The sequence below is a fragment of the Ovis canadensis genome, chromosome 13 (assembly GCF_042477335.2).
Source record: "Ovis canadensis isolate MfBH-ARS-UI-01 breed Bighorn chromosome 13, ARS-UI_OviCan_v2, whole genome shotgun sequence".
NCBI classification, from domain to species: Eukaryota; Metazoa; Chordata; class Mammalia; order Artiodactyla; family Bovidae; genus Ovis; species Ovis canadensis.
Window position 1 is genome coordinate 94,624,217 of NC_091257.1, and position 19,161 is coordinate 94,643,377.

The 19,161-nt window shown below is 52.4% G+C and overlaps 1 protein-coding gene and 1 long non-coding RNA gene across 5 annotated transcripts in view; one reads left to right on the forward strand and one right to left on the reverse strand.

The window, feature by feature from the left end:
• Nucleotides 1–19,161, reverse strand: part of NFATC2 (nuclear factor of activated T cells 2) — a 156,153-nt gene that overhangs the window by 36,155 nt on the left and 100,837 nt on the right. For all 4 annotated transcript variants that reach the window (XM_069548831.1, XM_069548832.1, XM_069548829.1 and 1 more), the window contains exons 7-9: nucleotides 8,860–8,915; nucleotides 8,090–8,216; nucleotides 6,121–6,810 (exon numbers count right to left, since the gene is read on the reverse strand). In XM_069548831.1, the coding sequence (XP_069404932.1) occupies nucleotides 6,121–6,810; nucleotides 8,090–8,216; nucleotides 8,860–8,915 (873 nt within the window). The remainder of the gene's footprint in view (nucleotides 1–6,120; nucleotides 6,811–8,089; nucleotides 8,217–8,859; nucleotides 8,916–19,161) is intronic.
• Nucleotides 15,010–17,263, forward strand: LOC138417825 (uncharacterized). The gene is made up of 2 exons (XR_011248309.1): nucleotides 15,010–15,234; nucleotides 16,339–17,263. It is a non-coding gene; the product is annotated as an uncharacterized lncRNA (long non-coding RNA).

Consider the following 19,161-nt stretch of genomic DNA (forward strand, 5'->3'; position numbering starts at 1 on the left):
TTACAAGATGCTCCCGTTTCCAGGCCTGCAGTCACCCTCAGAGCTGGGGGCCACGGCCATCAGCCTGAGGCCAGCCTGGAAGCCAGGGAAGACAATTCCAGAAACTCTACAGCCAGCAGGCCCCGAGTCAAAGCTGGACCCCCAGAGCAGACATCTCATTCCTCAGTGTGGGCCCCTGACATGCCCGCCCATTCCCTGCGTGACGGGTGCGTAAGTGCTGCTTGCAATGGCGAGATACGCTCATTCCCGACCTCGGGGGCCTGTGGCATGTTTTGCTCCTTTTGGTAGAACCAAGGGGGAAAACAAGAAGATATATCTGCGTGTGCTCACGATTACAAACAGAAACCACAGCATGCATTCCCGATCGGGATGATACACCCCCAACGGTGAGGACGATCTCACACATCACCATGGTCTGTGGCCCCGCAAAGGGCCTGGTACCAAAACAGGTATCGGGATTGACAGTTCATGGGGGCGGTGATTAGGAAAAAAATTATTTTAAAAGGGCCTAAGTGGAAAGGGTGGCCTTAGTGATTAAAACAAACAAACAAAACAAAACCAAGAAACGCCACTCTAGAAGGCTTGAGAAACCTGGTGTCAAGGAGCAGGGCAGAAATGGGAGGACGATGTCACTGGGTATCTTTTCGTATTGTTTTTTTCAAGCATGTGGACACACTGCCTTTATAAAAACACAGATATCTTTTAATGAACTTTAAAAAAGACGGCTGACCAAAGCCTTCAGCAGAAGCCTGGACTCTGTTGGTGTCCACCAAAGGTGTGTGAGTTCAACCTGGCCTTGGTGCTTTCTGGTGCCCTCCCAGCCCCATGCTACAACACCCAGATCACACTCTCCATGGTGCCATCAGCCAGGCAACCACTTTGCTCAGTTCTCATCAGAGCAGAGGATCCCTGCCTGTCAGCCTCCGTCAGCACCGCCGCCCCCAGGGAGGCTGCCTGGAAGCCCAGCCTGCCTGGGCCAGGGCGGCGGCTGGACGCATGGCCGTCGTCAGCGGCAGGCAGGCTGTTGTGGGCTTCACCCGCCTCTCCAAACAGGATCTGCTTTGTGACAGCCGTGCCGTGGGCTCTGAGCAGCCCCAGCGAAAAGCCCCCCAACCTGCCGGACAAGCCGTGCCAGGCATATGTGCCTCCCCACTTCCTACACGCTGGAGGGTGTGCCTGTCTGCTGTCCACTCTGCCCTGACCTGGTTCTCACGCTCTGGTACATTGAGCCTCTGGGTAAAAGGCTGGGACCCTCTGCCACGGGCACAGCAAGCAAAACATGGGCCTGACGTTCACGTTCCACCAGGCACGCAGAGCAGGGCTTCCCAGCTGGCCCTGGGCCCAGGGGATCGGCCCCTTGTGTGGGAAGATGTCCTGAGGCCCCCGAGAGAAGCTTGGGAAGGGAATCATGGGCCCGAGCCCTGGGGCTCTGTCCCCCCTACTCCAGCCCATGTGGAAGAGACAGGGCTTAAGGGCACATGGGCTCATCACCGAAGACCAGAATAGCCGATTTTTATTCTCTTACGCAGATGTGTGGTAAAAATGTTGAACCCTGTCCTCCAAGAAGTCAATTAAATTCACAAACAAAAAGAGTGGCTAACATTTATCGGGGAGTACTTTGGGCCAAGCCCTGTTCCTAAGATATGATGTGCCTTAACTCAATACGCTCTCACCACAGCCTTAGGAGGGAGGAGCTTAAACCAGCACGGAGGAGAAGACTGGCGAGGCAGCGTTTTGTAAAGCGTGCCAGCCCCGCCCCTGCATGCTCCCCACAACGTGGGCCACGGGACTCACTGCCTTTCTATCAGGGTGTGTCTAAAAGGAAGCAAGCCCCTTGTTTTCCATCTCTTGCCTCCCTACTGTCCACTGTCCAAAGGCAGCCAGTGACATCTTCAAAAGGGAAATCAATTCATGGTGCCCTCTTGATGAAAACCCACCAAGAGTAGCCCACGCCTCTGAGCTCACAGCCTGGTACGGAAGAAGAAAGAAAGTGAAGTCGCTCAGTCAGGTCCGACTCTTGCGACCCCATGGATTGCAAGCCTGCCAGCCTCCTCCATCCAAGGGATTTTCCAGGCAAGGATACTGGAACGGGTTGCCATTTCCTTCTCCAGGGGATCTTCCTGACCCAGGGATTGAACCTGGGTCTCCTGCACTTCAGGCAGACTCTTGACCATCTGAGCCACCAGGGTACAGAGAAGGTGACCAGTTAAGTCAGGATGGAGGAGAGGGGAGAGGAAGTCAGGAGAGGAGCCAGATGGGTGGGGGCAGGAAAGGAGGGAGGGAAGAATTTGCTCAGGGCTCCCAGAATCAGGCTACTGTTTTGAGCTGAAGGTTATTTCCCAGGTACAGCCTGGGGCTTTAGAGCAAGAAGCCAGTTACAGAAGGGGACAAGTGGGACAGAGGAGAAAAAAAAAAAAAAACAGTGGACGTGTGTGCAAAGCATGCATTTCAGAAGAACTGTGAAAGAAAGCCTGGGTCCTGGCAGGCACACAGGAGAGGAGTGAGGATACGTTGGCCCTGGAATATCACTTATTTTGCTAGCTCAGAAAGAGACTTTTGGAAAACGTCTCGAGTCCTTGGAGTAGAGAAAGCAGAAGCTGCATTTTGGAGTTCCAAGGGAAAAAAATGGGGGCCAAGACAGACAGCGTCTGTGTGCAGGAATGCAGCTTGGGAAGGAGAGCGGTGGGACCAGGTGGGACGCAGACCAGACGCGCCGGGTCGTGAGCCAAGGGTCGGGGAGAGCGCGCCAAGGGCCGGGGCTTCCCGGGATCACAGCAGGGCGGCGTGGCCACGGCAAGGGTGATGCGTCTGCATTTAGACCCAAGTCCTCCGTGGTGACCCCTTCCCTTTCCAGCTGCGGAACCTTTCTTTGACCCTCAAAGCAAGTCAGCCCAGCTCTCACAAAATGACCAAAGAAAGTCAAGTCTGCCAAAATCCCAAGGCAGAGGAATGGCATCTGAGAAATAGCCCCCCATCCCCGCCCCAGGAGCATCTTCTGCTGGAGTTCGGGTAGCCAGAGTGTATTTTCTGGGGGGGATCTCCACTGGGGAATTGATCAAAGGGATGGAAAAGGACCTAGCAGGCCTCCCAGACAGACTAGAGAGATGACCCCGGGATTTCCAGTTTACTGGTCAGGAACAAGCGCCAGAGAGCTGACCGGCCTGAACCCCACCTTTATGAAGTCAATGGCGGAGCCTGAGAACGTTCTCTGAGTACACTGGCGTCTGCGAGAGGGACCTCAAAGCCAGCAGTTGGCAGACGATGCTGTAGCCCTCTTCCTGGCGGCTACAGCGGTGGGGCAGGCTGGGGTTAGCCCTGAACACACAACAGGCCACACAGGCGCCTTCCCGTTGAAGGGACCGGGGCTGGGCAGAGGCTTGGGGACAGCACCAGTCAGGCGCAGAGCATCTCACCAGTGGCCAAGGGGCTGCATCTGGGGGCCACACGGGTGGAGGTCATCCCCTGCCCTGTGCTCCGCTCTGGCCCCAGGAACATGAAGCCTGAACACTGCCCACGGGATGGGGCAGGGCCGGTTCTGAACTCTGAGATGCCTCGGCGTTACTCTTCCTGAACGTCAGGGGAAAGGGGTCCCAGGCCGGCCAGGCTGTACAGCTGGAAGGGCTCTGTTCACACGGAGTATACTCAATGTGAGCAGCACCCCTGGGGTTGTACAGGTGATGGAACAATTTCCCTTGTTTTGGAAGCCGAGAGTGTCCACGAGGTCAGTAAAGGCTCTGAGAAGTCCTGCAGTAAACAGGTGCTACAAAAACTTGGTTTTATCAAGTGTTTCTCCCCTTTTCCAGCCACGGAACCCTCGTTTCAGAGAATGCCTCCTAAACTTCCAGGGAACGGAGCTTACGGTTTGTCCTTATTTTAGTTGCTCAGTCGTGTCCGACTCTTTTGCGACCCCATGGACTGTACCCTGCCAGGCTCCTCTGTCCATGGGATTTCCCAGGCAAGAGTACTGGAGAGGGTTGCCATTTCCTTCTCCAGGGCATCTTCCAGGACCAGGGACTGAACCTGTGTCTCCTGAATTGGCAGGCGGATTCTTTACCACTGAGCCAGCAGGGAAGCCTGGGCTTACGAAGAGTGTACTTAAGAAAAGGCTCCACCCGGAGAAGCAGGTTCACTGTATCGGGTTTTCCAAGACAGCCCTAGAGCTGACTCGTGTTACTGACCCTCTGGGAGGCCATCCTCACTCTGACCTTGAACCTGCCTGTGTTCAGACACTCAGGAGGCCCCAAAGGGTCTCCACGCTCAGCTGCTTCCTCCGTAACACAAGCTCTGTCTGGGCAACAAGAGGTGCTCAGAGCTTACTCATGACCGTGTGTCCTAATGCATTTCAGAGAACCAGCGACTGAGCCCGTTCTCTTTCCAAGATGCCCCCGTTGGTCTGTGTGGTGGGATGATGGACAGGGCGGGAGGGGCTGGTACATTTCCTACTCCAGAGACCAAAGCGATGAGGGACAGAGTCAGGGGAGCACAGTCCCAGCCCCTGCTCCGGCATCACTTATTTATGGAGCGCCTCTGCCCGATCTAGCCCCGAGCAGACGCGTGGAGAGCGGTCGGGTTACAGCCCACTTTATCCATCTCTCAGTTGGGAAGGCACTCCATACCAGCGCAGTTTGCTACCCGCTTTCAGCTAAGCACTGACGCTTGATCTTCGCCATTTCGGGTATACATTGTTTTGCGAATGGATGGCCCCAGGGTCTCTCTCTTTAAAACAGAGCACAGTGCTCCTAATTCAATCTGCGTTTGAATGTTCAGGACCAGTCAGCTCAATGATTAACTCAACAGTACTCCAAGGTCACCTCTGTAAGGCACTTGGGGCAGCCTGACTCTAAACTAAGAGGTTCTCAGGACCTTTGCTGGATACACTTGGGGGGAAGTTTTTGAAAGACAGTTTTACTACAGAGGGGACGTGGAAACTACAAAAAATGGCGGACTGTCAAAACTTTGCATAAAGTAAAAGTCAACAGTCTCTGAGTGAGCGCCCTGCACTCACTGTGTCTGACACCTAGCACCCGGTCTTCATGATAACTATTGTGGCTATTTCGAAGTTTTTTGCCTCTTACTTCCTATATCTTGGTTGCATTTCCGAGAGTAAATTTTCCTGAATAACTGACATTTCGGGGCGTCTCAGATGCTGTTGCCAGTCAAGGACGAGGCTGGAGCTGCCCATCCAGTGCTGCTGCCAGCCAGTGGGACAGGCCTTCCTTCTCATTCAGAAATCCAAGCCACCCGTTTCCTTCCTTCCCCAGGGGAAGGCCGCTTTTCCCGCCCCGCCCTCTCTGCCCCTGCAGTGGCATCTGGCACCAGGTGAGTCCTGCCTGCACAGCTCACCCTCCCTCGCTGCGATCATAGACCCACACCACCAACACTGCCACTCCCAAGAAGCCTGCCCCAGGCTGGGCCCTGCCACCCACTCGGGCACCTACAGACACACAAGGCTGGCTCTGCATCTGTCCTTTGGCCCAACCAGCCCATCAGCTGGGCTCACCACAGCGGAAGCTCACTGTTTCCCTGCATCAATGTGCGGCTCTGTTCCACGGGCACGTGGTAGAGACCGCCTGCAGCCTGCCCGCGAGCCCCCATTCATGCACCCTTCCGAGGCAGCCACCCTTCAAGATCTCCCCTTCCCTCTGCCCCACCCCCTCCCCTAAATACACAACAGAAGACTATACAGTGGAAGGTTTTTTTTTTCCTCTCCAGGAATAAAAGGTTAGCTTTCCTTCTTTTCTGTTGCCCTATCCTCCGTCTAAATTTGGCAGATGGAAAGAGAGTGGAAGCAGTTAAACGGCCCCGATTTGTGACCCAGGGCACACTCCTAGGGCCAGAGCTGCCCCCACTTGCTCTCTCTGTTGCCGCGGTTTTAGGAGGAGCAACTAAAACCCATAGTGCCCACCCCAAACTCCTGTTGGGCAATGATTCATGCAGAGACTTGGCTGAGGCCTTAAAGGTCATCTTATTCAATTTCCTTCCTTTAAAGAGGGGGACACCCAGGCCCCAAACAGGTAAAGGAGGCTATCCAGGCCATACAGTCAGCTTGCTGGGGTCGGGGTAGGGGGGTTGGCTACAGGGCATCAAACTCACGCACAATGAGGAAGACAAGCCTCTTACCGTCATCCAAGTAGGTCTGGTCCAAGTTCTGCTCCTGTTTGATCGTCACGCCCGCGGGTAACACTTCCTTTTGGTCACTGACCGGGGGTCCGTTTTTGGCGGCTCTTTGGCTGGGGGCGTTCTGCTGCTGGATGACGGTGGGGTAGGACCCAGGGCTCAGCCTCTGACCCTGACTGACAGGGGGCGGGCCGGGCCTGGCGGGGCCCGGCGCGAAGTTCTCGCAGTACACGATGTGCTGGAACTCCTGGTGGCTCCCACAGCGCAGCGGCTGATTGGTGGGCGAGTAGTGGATGACGGGCGAGGCCTGCTGGTTGGCCGGGCTGGAGTGCAGCAGCGCCGTGCCCTGGCCCTGCGAGCCGGCGTGCACCAGCACAGAGCGGTGGGCGTCCGCCAGCGCCAGCGGGCCGGCCATGAGGGCGGGCTGCTGGTAGCCCAGCAGCCCGGGGCTCAGGCTCTTGCCCCGCTGGTAGAGGACGGCCGCCGGGTTCTGCTGCTGGTAGCGCGCGTCGGGGGATGAGAGCCCCGAGCGGAACTGCTGGCAGGGAGCCATAGTGGCCACGAGGCAGGAGGGGGGCTCGGCCACCATCGGGTGCTGCGCGTAGTACGGCTGGCTCCCCAGGCCCCCGTGGGCGGGGCTGCAGATCAAGGCAGGGTCGTACTCATCAGTGGGCTCCGTCTTGATGGCTGGGACTGCGAGAAGAGAAGAGCACAGGGGCAGACCTCTCTTAGCGCCGCTGGGGGAGCACAGAGGTTGGGCAGTTGGTGGTAGGAGCACGGCCTCGGGAGGCCAGGCGGCCGGGATCAAAGATCTAGGCTCGGGCAAGAGCTCCCCCAGTGCAACTGTCTTAGGTTAGAAGTTTTACCTTGGGTGATGGCCCTGAACTGTAGGTCTTTCTGATAGCGGAAAGTGGCTGGTGGGTTGCCGTCAGCCCTGGACCATGTGCTGTCTTTTCCCCCAGGGGGAGAGCTCTGACAAGAGCTTGATGTAAAATTATGCCCCCGCCTCCTCCCTCTGCCCTGGAAGCTCCCATCCCTTCCCTGCCTGCCGTCCTTACCACACTCAGCATCATCTGAAATGTCTGTGCACTCCACGAGCTCAGTTATTATCTAAACACCGCCCCCCCACCCCCTGCCCCGCCTAGACTGTCAGCTCCTCCAAGAGAGGACTCTTCTTCTTGGTCTTTTTTGCTCAATGCTGGGACCCCAGCACCCTGAACAGTTGTTAAGTTGTGTTCGACTCTTTGGCAACCCCATGGACTATTGCCCGCCAGGCTCCTCTGTCCATGGGATTTCCCAGGCAAGCATACTGCAGTGGGTTGCCATTTCCTTCTCCAGGGGGTCTTCCCCACCCAGGGATCGAGGCTGGATCTTCTAGATCGCAGGCAGATTCTTTCCTGCCTGAGGCACCGGGGAAGCTCACCCTAAACAGTACCTGGCACTGCGCGGGCACTCAGATGTTTTCTTGACAAGGGAATGAATGAAACACGGCTCTCGCTGCCTGTCTTGGGACTGCAGTGCTTGGTGGGAATGAGGCCTCCTGGCCTGGTGACCCGCTCAGTAACTGTTTATCTACCAAGTGTCCACCTACTGTGGGGTCCCTCAGGAGCTGGATTTTAGGGCATATTCACTTTCTGCCTCTACTGTGATCAAATCTACGACAGAGAGACGAGTCATCAAGCTTGCCATCTTCCAGTAAACCAGCCTACATGTGCCCCATGCTTACTCTGCCCTTGCAAGGGAAAATACTAATAACGATAGCCAATATCATTGATGTAGATGGTCCCAAGCACTTCACATGCATTTGATTTCTACAGCTCTCATAAGGAAGGTGCCATCTGACAGAGGAGGAAGCTGAGGCTCAGAGAGGGTGAGTCACTTGCCCAAAGTCGCCCAGCAGATGACAGGCGTCCTCACCTGCACACAGTGCCGCCTCTTCACGCCCAAGGGGCCTCCAGAGAGAACTCCTTACCTGGGTGGTAGGTAAAGTGCTGAGGCTGGCTTCGTTTTCTTTTCCCATTGATGACGTAAAAGTTCACCTTCACCGAAGTCCGAATGTGCTTGTTCCGATACTCAGGAATCTCAACAAAAAGCATGTTCTGAAAGAAAGTTGTCAATGATTTAACTGCAATCGCAAGTAAATTCCTACCCAGGGTCCTAAGCACAGTGAGCCAGCCCATCTAAAAGGACTCGTGGTGGGGAGGGACACACTGGGAGTGTGGGATTGACAGATGCACAGTACTCTATATAAAACAGACAAATAGGATTTGCTCTCTAGCACAGGGAACTGTATGCAATCTCTTGTAATAATCTCTAATGGAAAAGAATTTTTTAAAAAGAGAATATGGATACATACGTATACACGCACATAACCGAGTCACTTTGCTATGCACCAACAGCATATTGTGAACCAACTATACTTCAATAAAAATAAAAAGACTCATGACATATCCTGCAGGCTTACAGGCAAAATTCTAATTAAAGGGAACTTGACTTTTCAGCTGCAGCAAAGATGACTTACTACTTACTCCATCAAAGTATATTAAGATGTCACTGTTACAAATCAGAGGGTCTGATGCTCAGGAAACGTATAATTCACTCATCAACTCAATACCCACTAAATGCCTGTTTGGTCCAAAGCACTGGCACGTTGATGAAGAAAGGACAAAAAAGAGGGAAAGAGAACACAAGGGTTGGGGGTGGACAGGACAGGGCATCCGGTCAGCGCGTCTGGGTGCTTACAGGCTGGCTCTTGTCTTTATCCACCGTGGCCTCCATCTCCCAAATTTGCTGCCCATCTGGAAAAATTTAGAAATGACAGACTTTGAAGGAATTCTTAGCAGCAGGAGATTTAAGACAAAAACTCACCAACTTATACCGACCTTGGCTTCTAGGTTCGATCACCTCAGTAAAGTACACCTACCTGTGTGCATTAGGTATGCACGTATGTACATATATGTATTTTTATTTCTATAAACACATATTTCTTTTTGCAAAGAAATATGGACAACAGAAAACTGGGCAGCGCTACAAAATCAGGGAAAAAATAGAAATTGTCCATCATCCCAAAACCATTATCTTTTTTCTCTATAGTTAAATATCTACGTCTTTCTTTAAGATACAAGGATTGTCATATGCTTTACTTTATAATATGCTTTGTTCAACCAAAGGCTATTTCCAAAATGCTCTGCATATGCCAAGACTGTCGCAGGGGCCCCATTACAGACCCACGGCTGTCCCAGACATGACTTCTCCATCGTCTGAGAACACAGGTGGCTCACATATTCTGTCCTCGGAGGTTTACACAATGTCCTGGCTCGCGAGGCCTTGGAGAGGGAGGGAACACAGGCGCCCACCCTCCACCTTTCAGTCAACGGAGAGCCTGGCTCTCACGTGACCCATCACAACAGGCGCAGAGAGGTTTCAGTGGTGAACCCTCCTTCCCTGGGGCAGGGCACTGGCTCCCCAGTTTGGGGCCAACAAGCTGGGCCAAACAAAACTCTGCATTTGCAAATAATAGATTTCTTTTGCTGACCACCTACATTGGCCAGTGGGCAGTTTGGGGCTGAAACAAATCATTTCCACAAGTGTTTCCAGGGTGTTTTGTGGAGCACTGGCTCTGAAGAATATTAAATGGGTTTATGAGAAAGGAAAGCAAGCTCTACCAGCTAGTAAGCATTTGGCAAAGGCAGAGTCAGGCAAGTGGATTTCTTTACTGCAGGACTGCTCAGAGCCTTTCATCTGCTCAGGTGTAGCATTAACTCTCCAAGGTGGGCTGGGTATGTACTGTGTCCTGACCTTTGGCCAAAGGACGCTCCCCCACCTTTGTAAGCATGGTGATTAGCAGCTTCTGTGATAGGTGAGATTTGAAACATGTCGTCCTGGACCAGCAGGTTTACCCAAAGAAACTGAGTTTCCGGGCATTATTTCAACTTGTAGAGGACATATTTCCCAACATAATAAATAATAAAAAGTTGTGATTGCCACCAAAGCTGATGCAATCGAGATGACCTGTAGGAAGAACAAGTACTAAGCCGGTTGGAGCCATCTCCAACAAGCCAGCCTGCACGTTCTGGCCTTGCAGTTCCTGAAATGACGAGGGGAGACACAGGTTTATGCCCGAAGGGAAGAGATCCCTGCGGAAGGGACCAAGTTAGGGTTAGGGTTGAGTTGCCACTGTTTCGCCAACACCCAACACATGGTAGTGCCTAGCAAACATTTCATGTCTGAATGTACCAGTGTCAGCAGCGCCAAAGGCTGCTGACAGGGGCGGGGAAAAACCAGGAGCTGACATCAGCCGCTGCTCAAAAGGAAGCAAGAGAGGACAGATGGATAGACGTCAAGGAATCTGAAGTCAAGTCATCAAGACAGGGTACGTCAGTGTGTGAAGCCCCAGACAGAGCTCTTCTGAGAAAATCCTCACTTTTAAAAATCAAAGACAGGTCACAGGTCATCGAAGAGACATGTGTCCACCTCTCAGAAGGCAGTCTGAGCTAAGCACAGGTCCTCATCAAAAACCACATCCTCACTAGCTGCAGTGTGAGCTATGTCAGAAGGTCAAGTAACAGATTAATCCAAGAACGATGTTGATGTCTGGTGCATCACTCTCCTCCTCAGCCTCTCACTGGCTGAACTGAGCTCTTCCATCACGTGGCTGCAGATTCCCAAGACCATGCAGCTTCTCCGCCAAGTTAATGGAGGTAGGCGGGCACTGGTGGTGGCTTGGCCTTCAAGACTCAGCTGAAGTCCCCTGTTTTGGACCAAGTTTATCCCCTCTGGGTACCCTCACCATCACCTGCCCTACAGGATACCCTCAAGGGCCATGACTTCATTTTATGCCCCAGGACTCAGTCATTTGTTGACATGATCAGAGTTTTATTACATCACTGCAGTATGTAACAGTTATAATCTAAGTGGTGGCTGAAGCAGAAAAGTGCTTCTTCAAGGAAAACAGAGGTCCGTGGGATGGAAACAACCCAAGTGACCATCAGTGGATAAAGGGAAAAACAAAATGTGGTCTATACATACAGTACGAATGTGAGACTTGGACCATAAAGAAAGCTGAGAGCCGAAGAACTGATGCTTTTGAACTGTGGTGTTGGAGAAGACTCGTGATAGAGTCCCTGGGATGACAAGGAGATCCAACCAGTCCATCCTGAATGAAATCAGTCCTGAATATTCATTGGAAGACTGATGCTGAAGCTGAAGCTCCAATACTTTGGCCACCTGATGCAAAGAACTGACTCACTGCAAAAGACCCTGATGCTGGGAAAGACTGAAGGGAGGAGGAGGGGGCGATGGAGGATAAGATGGTTGGATGGCATCGCCGCATCAGTGGACATGAGTCTGAGCAAGCTCCAGGAGTTGGTGATGGACAGGGAGGCCTGGCGTGTTGCAGTCCGTGGGGTGGCAAAGAGTCAGACACCCTGAGTGACTGAACTGAACTGATACATACACTGGAATATTATTTAGCCTTAAAAGGGGAGCAAATTTTGATATGTGTGATAAGCATAGACCTTAAAAACATTATGAAATACACCAGACACAGAAGGACAAAGATGGTTTGATCCCACTCATATGAGGCACACTGAATAGGCCAATTCATAGAGACAGAAAAGGGACTGCAAGTTACCAGGGGCTGGGGGAGGAGAGAGTTATTATTTAACAGGCACAGATCTCCTGTTTCAGAAATGGGAAATGTCCTGAAACCAGTGCTGTTACACAGCGTTGTGACTGCATTTTAATACTACTAAATGATACGCCTACAGATGGTTACAACGATCAGTATTATGATACGTGTAGTTTGTGTGTTAGTCACTCAGTCATGTCTGGCTCTTTGGGACCCCGTGGACTGTAGCTTGCTAGGCTCCTCTGCCCATGGAATTGTCTAGGCAAGAATATCGGAGCAGGTTGCCATTCCCTTCTCCAGGCGATCTTTCTGACCCAGGGATGAAACCAGGTTTCTCCTGCACTGCAGGCAGATTCCTTATGGTCTGAGCCACCCGGGAAGCCCAGGGTGCAGTTTACCACAGCTCTCTCTTTTTTTTTTTTAAAGCCAACTGGCCTACAGAATGGCTTAGTGGCTTTTTAACTAGCTGCTGCCGTTTCAAGATGAAATTTCATCTAAAAACGAAGATTTTGCTCTTGAAAAAATAATTCCAACAGGTGGCATGGTGCCTGAGTTTTCTTTCCTTTCAAATATGGGTCTTTTCACCATTATTTCCATTTTTTTTAAGGCCCCAAAGGCAGTTTTAGACATTTGGCCTGGCTGCCTGAATGGAGGGCGGGGACACGTTCCCAGAGAGCAGGGCCACACTGCAGACTTGTTCTCTGCTTTTTCCCGGGACGACGTGTCTGGCACTTAATAGATGCTCAGCAAACACAGGTGGACTAAATGCACAAACTGACCTCAGGATTCCCCGGCGCTCAGCCCATCACCAGAGCTCAGGAAATGGCCGGCTACTGGCTGCTCTGCAAAAAGACCCCACGAAGCGAAATCACCGCCTGTCTGTGAAGAGTCCTTTGAGGGAACTGACTGAAGGAAGGAGCCTGTTATTACAGGTACAGACAAGGAATCAAACTCAACGAGAGCCACTCAGCCCGAGTTCTAGATAATTTTAGGTAATCCACCTCCGGGTTGCTACCCTAGGTCCGGGACTCAGAAAACCTGCCCAGAACAGAAGAGGCTCGAGAAGACCCAGGCTGCTTCTACTGCTCTGGGCTGAGATGAAATAAAGGACTTCGGTCTCTCGAGCAGATGTTCGGGCAAACTTCCCCTGTCCTAAATTAACAGGGGCTGGCAGCCAGCACAAAATAGGCTCTTCCAAGTCTTTACTCAGAAGCTAAAAGAGCCAGCTCCTTCGGGCAAAGAGGCTGGGTCTACAGAAGCCTCAGCAAGACTCTGTAAGAGAAACAATGGGGTGGGAAGCACACGGCTCAAGAAATATCCCAGCCTTTGCTCTAACTTGGCGGCTCCGCCGCCAGGAGAACACGGGGGCGCGTGGCCAGTGGGTGGATGGTCCTGTGGAGCTCTTGCAGGCAGCTCTTGAACCCCCCTGATGGAGGAGCGCACCCAGAAGCAGCAAGCAGGGCGGCATCGGGTCTGAGCTGGAGTCTCCGCAGTCAGCCTCGTGTCAGCGGTGGGCTCACGTCACCACCCCCCGCAGAAAGGAGCACGCGCTCAGAAGAAGGGAAGCAAGCCCGTCCTCACTGGGGCCCATGAGCGTGCCACTGGGCTCCAGGCGAACCGGGAGGAAATCAAAGTGTCAGTGTGGGTTAGGAGCCCGCGTGTGACGCTTCCCAGGCCTGGCTCTGCTGTTTAAAATTAGCTCCCTTCTCCAGGAAGATGGCTGAAGTCATTTGGGTCTGCTCTTTACGATTGCTTAACTAGCAGAAAAACTCACGCTCCCTGGATGCATGGGCTTAATGAGCCGGGCAGATGCGGGGTGGGGGGCGGTCAGGAACGGCCCCTTAGGATTTCATCCACCCAGAATGGTACCTCTGGGCTTCTCAGGTGGCTCAGTGGTAAAGATCTGCCTGCTAACGCAGGAGACGCAAGTTCGATCCCTGGGTCGGGAAGATCCCCTGGAGAAGGAAATGGCAGCACACTCCAGTATTCTTGCTGAGAAATCCCATGGAGAGAGGAACCTGGGAGGGCTACAGTCCACGGGCTCGCAGAGCCAGCCACGACGGAGTGGACTAACGACAGAAACGGTGCCACTGCCCTCGATGGGTCTCCTGAGAGCTGGGGAGGAAGAGCCTGATTCCCACACCTCCCCTCTTTCCTTCCGCCTCCCCACTTCCTCGGCAGGCTTACCCCGCCCCCTGTGTCCCCATCTGCACAACTGGAGCGCCTGCCCAGTCACCTCACCACCCCCCGCCTCCACCCCGAGCTCATTCTCCCTGCAGATTGCCAAAGCAATCTTAAAAATGTAAATTCAATCATGACATCTCCCTGCTTAAAAGCCTCCAACAGCTACTCGCTTCTGGAAGGAAATGCAAACTTCTCGCCACGTCCACACAGCCCAGCCTGACCTGACCGCCCCCGCCAGCGCCCACCCCCCGCCCCACCCTGTCCGCGACCTCTCCAGGCCTGACTGGTGGTGTACTCGCCTTCACCCTGCACCAGCCGCCTGGGTCTGCTTTCAGTTCCCCAAACACCCCAGGCTCAGCCCCACGCTGGGGCCCTGGCCCGGGGCAGGTCCTCTTGCCTGGACACTCTTCCGACCACCCATGTGGCTCCCTCTTTCCTGCCTTTAGGGCTCCGTGCAGAGGCACCTCCTCAGGGAAGCCCTCCCTGACTACACAGTCCACGGTTGCCAGATGTAAGAAACAAAAATACGGACCGTCGAGTTAGACGCGAATCTCAGAAAACAAGGAACACTTTTTAAACTACCATGTGTCCCAAGCTCTGTGCCTCTGTGGGGGACACACTCACACTAGGAAATCTGAATTCAAGTTAGCATCCTGTACTTTCCTCTTAACCTCCAGACCCTTTGGTCTTGCTCCTAGGACTGGTTCCCCTGTCCTCACAGCACTCATCCCATCTCAGAGTGACCTGCTTGTAGGCAAGTCTGAAACTAGCCATGCCCTGAGGGCAGGGACCTCCTCGGTCATATGCCCCCAGGGGCTGGCACAGAACCTGTGCACACTAGGTTTTTAATAAATATCTAGGGAGCAGCCACGGAAATCCTGGGGGCTCAGTGTGTGGAGGAGCGAGGCCAGAAGAGCATCAGCACGCCATCTGCATAGAGGCCAGATTTCAGCTCAGCTTTCATCCCAGCCCAGGGGCACCTCTTCTCAGCGAGGGGCTGTCATCCCTACGTGTCCTCCACCGGCCGCCACAGTCACTCAGAGAACCAGGAAGCGGGGGTGTGGGGCCCAGCCTTCCTCTGACGTGTGCTGTCAACTCAAGAAAGTCTGCCCAGCTCCCACGGTGAGCGGGCTTCCCAGCTGTAAGATGGGGGTAGGGGGCGGGGCATTCCTCAGTTTCCCTCCATCGTGTCGGGCATGAAGCAGGGTCTGACGGCTGGGAGCTGAGAGGAGGGGAAAGGCTCACCTGTGCCAGGAAGGACCCTTCTCCCAGACAAGAAACCAACCTGGGCCTTACTCACTCGGGTAAGTAAACCGAGCTCCCAGGGGACACGTGGACAGTCAGCTGACATCTTCTGGGCATCTACCATGGCCCAGCACTTTCAGATCCTCCATCTCCTTTTATGGCCCAAATACCACCAAACCCCCTTTTACAGACGGGGAAACCAAGCCCCAAAGCACAAAAGACGAGGTCTATCCAGGCTTCAAGCTAAATCTGCCGGACGATCCAAAATTCAGCCTGCTTACCCTTAAACACGTACCACTCTGTTTAAAAAGTATGCAACCAAAACTGTAGGAAAAAAAAAATAATGCAAGAAGGTGTCAGACAGTTCGTTAATAAAAGGTATGATTTTCTCGATGGGGGTGGAAATTCCAGCATGCTGACTGCAAATTACAGAAAGTCTCTTGGCGCCAAGAACAATTTCTGATGGTGAAAACACCAGGGCCCATGTTAATCAGAAAACTCATGTCCTCTTTTTAAGATACTGAAATAGCAGGATCCTTCAAAGTCTGTTCTTGCACATAAGAGGACTGGAGTTTGGACAAACAGCCCTCTGAAAAGACCATTTTCTCTCTCTCCAGGGGTGGGGGTGGGCTCCTGAGCTGCAATCTGACTTCTGTCACTGGGGGAATGCTCAAAGCCCCAGCCAGCTGTGTTTAAGTGGTGGGCTCCAGCCCAAGGGACCTGTGACACCGTGGACATGAGTCACCAAGGGCAAAGGTCTACAGAGCCTTAGTCATGGTCGAGCCCAGCTTAAAGGCTGACCTTTCCCAGAGGCAAGTCCAAGGCAGAGAGAATCCCAGACCAAGTCAATTGTTTCAGAAGACACCAGATGGGGTGAAGCCAAACCCATGGGGAAAAACAGGTGGGAAGAGGAGGTGTCTTCTCTAAGTGAGTTCCAATGTTTCCAGGGGACGAATCCATGGAAAAGTACTTAATTTAGCAAAAAATTTTTATTTTAAGCATATGCATTTATATTTATTAAACAAAGCTCAAAATACAACCTTTGGGAACCTCCAAGTCATAAAATGACTCACATTAGGATGTGATGACTCAGTGGGAAAGAGGGAATTCCAATTCCACCACCCACGCCTTCTTTCTAAAAAATCAATTTGCCCTCTCAACAGGTGATAGGAGCCTCTGCCATCAGACTGGTCCAAGAAACCATCCAGCAAAACAAAACACAATTTCTCTTCAAACAATTTAAGTTTCAAAGCTGAGTAATCCGACACAGGCACATTTCCAACCAACGCCCCCGCGGGACACAGAGGGCCAGGGAGCTACTTGGCTGGGGCCAGGGGGAGGGGGGGCCCGAATTAAGAAAGATTTACCAGCTGAAAAATTCCAAAACCCTGTGTCATGTGGAGGAACCTTCCAAAACATTGGATCCCACCCAGGCCCGGCGAGTCGCTCGGAGCCATGGCAACCCCGTTTCCGCCGCCACATCACTTTTATTTTTGTGTCCTTAGATTTTTTCCTGTTTTGCAATGTTTTGCTGGGACCCCCGACTCCGCCTGAGGCCTGGGTGGCCGGGGGCCAGGGTTACCAGCTGAAGTCAGGAACAGCCTGGACTTCCCAGGGTGAACTTTGCCTGCGGAGGTTACACATTTCTTAAATTTCAGAGAATATAGAAAGGCTTTTCAGCAATTACTGAAAGTGGTCAATAGGAAAGCTCTAGATCATTCTGTGGGGTTCCTCTTTGTCCTCTTGTGAGAAAGCTCTCTAGGGTTGATGATAAATGTTCCCCAGGATTCTGGCTCTGTCACCAGCTGGGAGCTGACCTGGGGGCCCATGGCTTGACCTCTGTGAGCCTCAGTGACCTCATCTTTAAGATGGGAGTAATCGTGTCTGCCTCTCCAGGCTGGTGTGACGATTAAATACATTCACTCAGCAATATGCCTAAATACCTGCTTAGCAACTAAACCACCACCACAAGCACCTACTAAGTGCCAAGGTTGTTCCAGATGCTGCAGACACAGCAGCAAACACCACGTTTCAGCCCTCAAGAAACTATTTGTGAGACTAGATAATAAATGAGAAAAAAAAAAAAAAGACAAGATCTCTTCAGTAGATAGGACTTCCCTGGTGGTCCGGGGGCTAAGACCCTGCACTCCCAATGGAGAGTTCAATCCCTGGTTGGGGAACTAGATCCCACATGCTGTAAATAAGGATCTCAGATGCCACATCAAAGGTTAAAGATCTCATACGACCTGGTGCAGCCAAAATATTAATAAATAAATGGTTTTTTTTTTAAAAAAAGGTGATTCTCATAGAGCTAAGAACGTCAGAAAAGGCAGGGCAAGGAGGTCGAGCACCTTCGGAGCAGATGGGCAAGGAGAGGCACCTTAAGAACGTCACCTCTGAGTTGAGCTTTGTAGAAATGGGAGGATGCAACCCATCAGGAAACAGCAAAAGCAAAGCTCCTCTGATGAAAGGAGAGCGGGGTGCCTGAGGACAGAGTGAAGACAAGATAGCTAAGGCCCCAGGAGCAAGGGGGAAAGTCCAAAGGGCCGAAATCGGAGAGATGGGCCAGGGCCAGCTCGAGCGGGCCCCTAGAAGTCCTGCAAATCATTAAAAATAGTAATAAAAACAATATAATAATCATTATTATTACTGCTGCTATAAATAAGATGCCACTTTCCAAAACACCGAGCTTTTCTAACTTAAGAAACACCACGCTCCCCTTCTCCTACTGTTTTTCCACCATCCTCCAATTTGTCATCCTGCTGGAGTGGAAACTGCCAATTCCATTTCAGTCGACAGCTATAAAAAGCACGCTGGAGCTGGTGGTGCCGATGACCCAACGTGGGGGCTAAGATTAGCCCAGGAGGCTGTCACCTTTCCTTAATGTGAGAACCAGCTGGGGTTCCCCTTCCTTGGAAAACTTCAACTGTTCCACTCCGCCCCACCCCGCAGCGGCCCAGCCGGCCAAACTGTCCATGGAGATGGGAACAGGGAGCCGTTTTGGAAAAAAGAAGTTGAGCAACAGGGATTCCCCCTGCAGAAGGCGGTCCCGGGCTGGGCGGCAAGTGCTTGGGGTCAAAAGAGCAGGACTGGCTCCCTGCGAATACAAGGGCATCCCACCTCCACCTGTTGGAGCCTCTGGGGGCCAGATATCCTGCCAGGGAAGCCCTCCACTCCTCAGGGCCCGGGGCCACCTCGCACACCCCAGCCTGTCTGCTGGCATCGGTCCAGGGACCGCATCCACCCCGGAGTCTTTTCGATCAGACATAGGACAGTCGTAAAGGACCCTCCTGCCCTCAGTGACCCACTGCAGACTTCAAGAGGCTGTCTCACCACAAAACAGTTCAAGTCAGCGGCTCAGAGCAGCTAAAGGACCTTCAAGCCGACTCACCTGGTTCTGACCTTTTTCAGAGTAGAACAGCTAATGATCAGGCTTCCTAGGGGCCAACCCAGCACTGCCATTCACCAGCTGTGTGATCTTTACTCAGTTATCTAACCTCTCTGTGCTCGGTTTCTCAGCAAAAAAGGGGAAAAAGAAAAGAATAGTAGCTATCTCCTAGAGCTGTCACGAGGAATTAGATTGTTAATGTTAACACCTACCAAGGGCTCAGAATAAGGCCTGCACCTAGTTTATTATTACTCGTCCTTGTTTTTCAGTGTCTCCTCGTTCCATGAGATAAAATCATACTCAGCCTTGTCCTTCCACAGTCTAAATATAATAACAGCCACTAATATTTAACAAGCATCTATGCAAGATGCTAATATTGGAGCCTAAAATGCCAAGCTCCATGCAAAGGGCGTAATCTGAATCCTCTCATTTAACTTTCCCATCTCTCAAGTGAAGTAAATCATCTGTATTTTACAAAAGAGGAAATGCTGAGAGAGGTGAAATGACTTACCCAGGATGGCAAAGCCACCAAATGCAGGTCACAGATTCGAACTCAGGCCGTCTGACCTCACAGCTACGCTGGTGACCACTGCAGCTG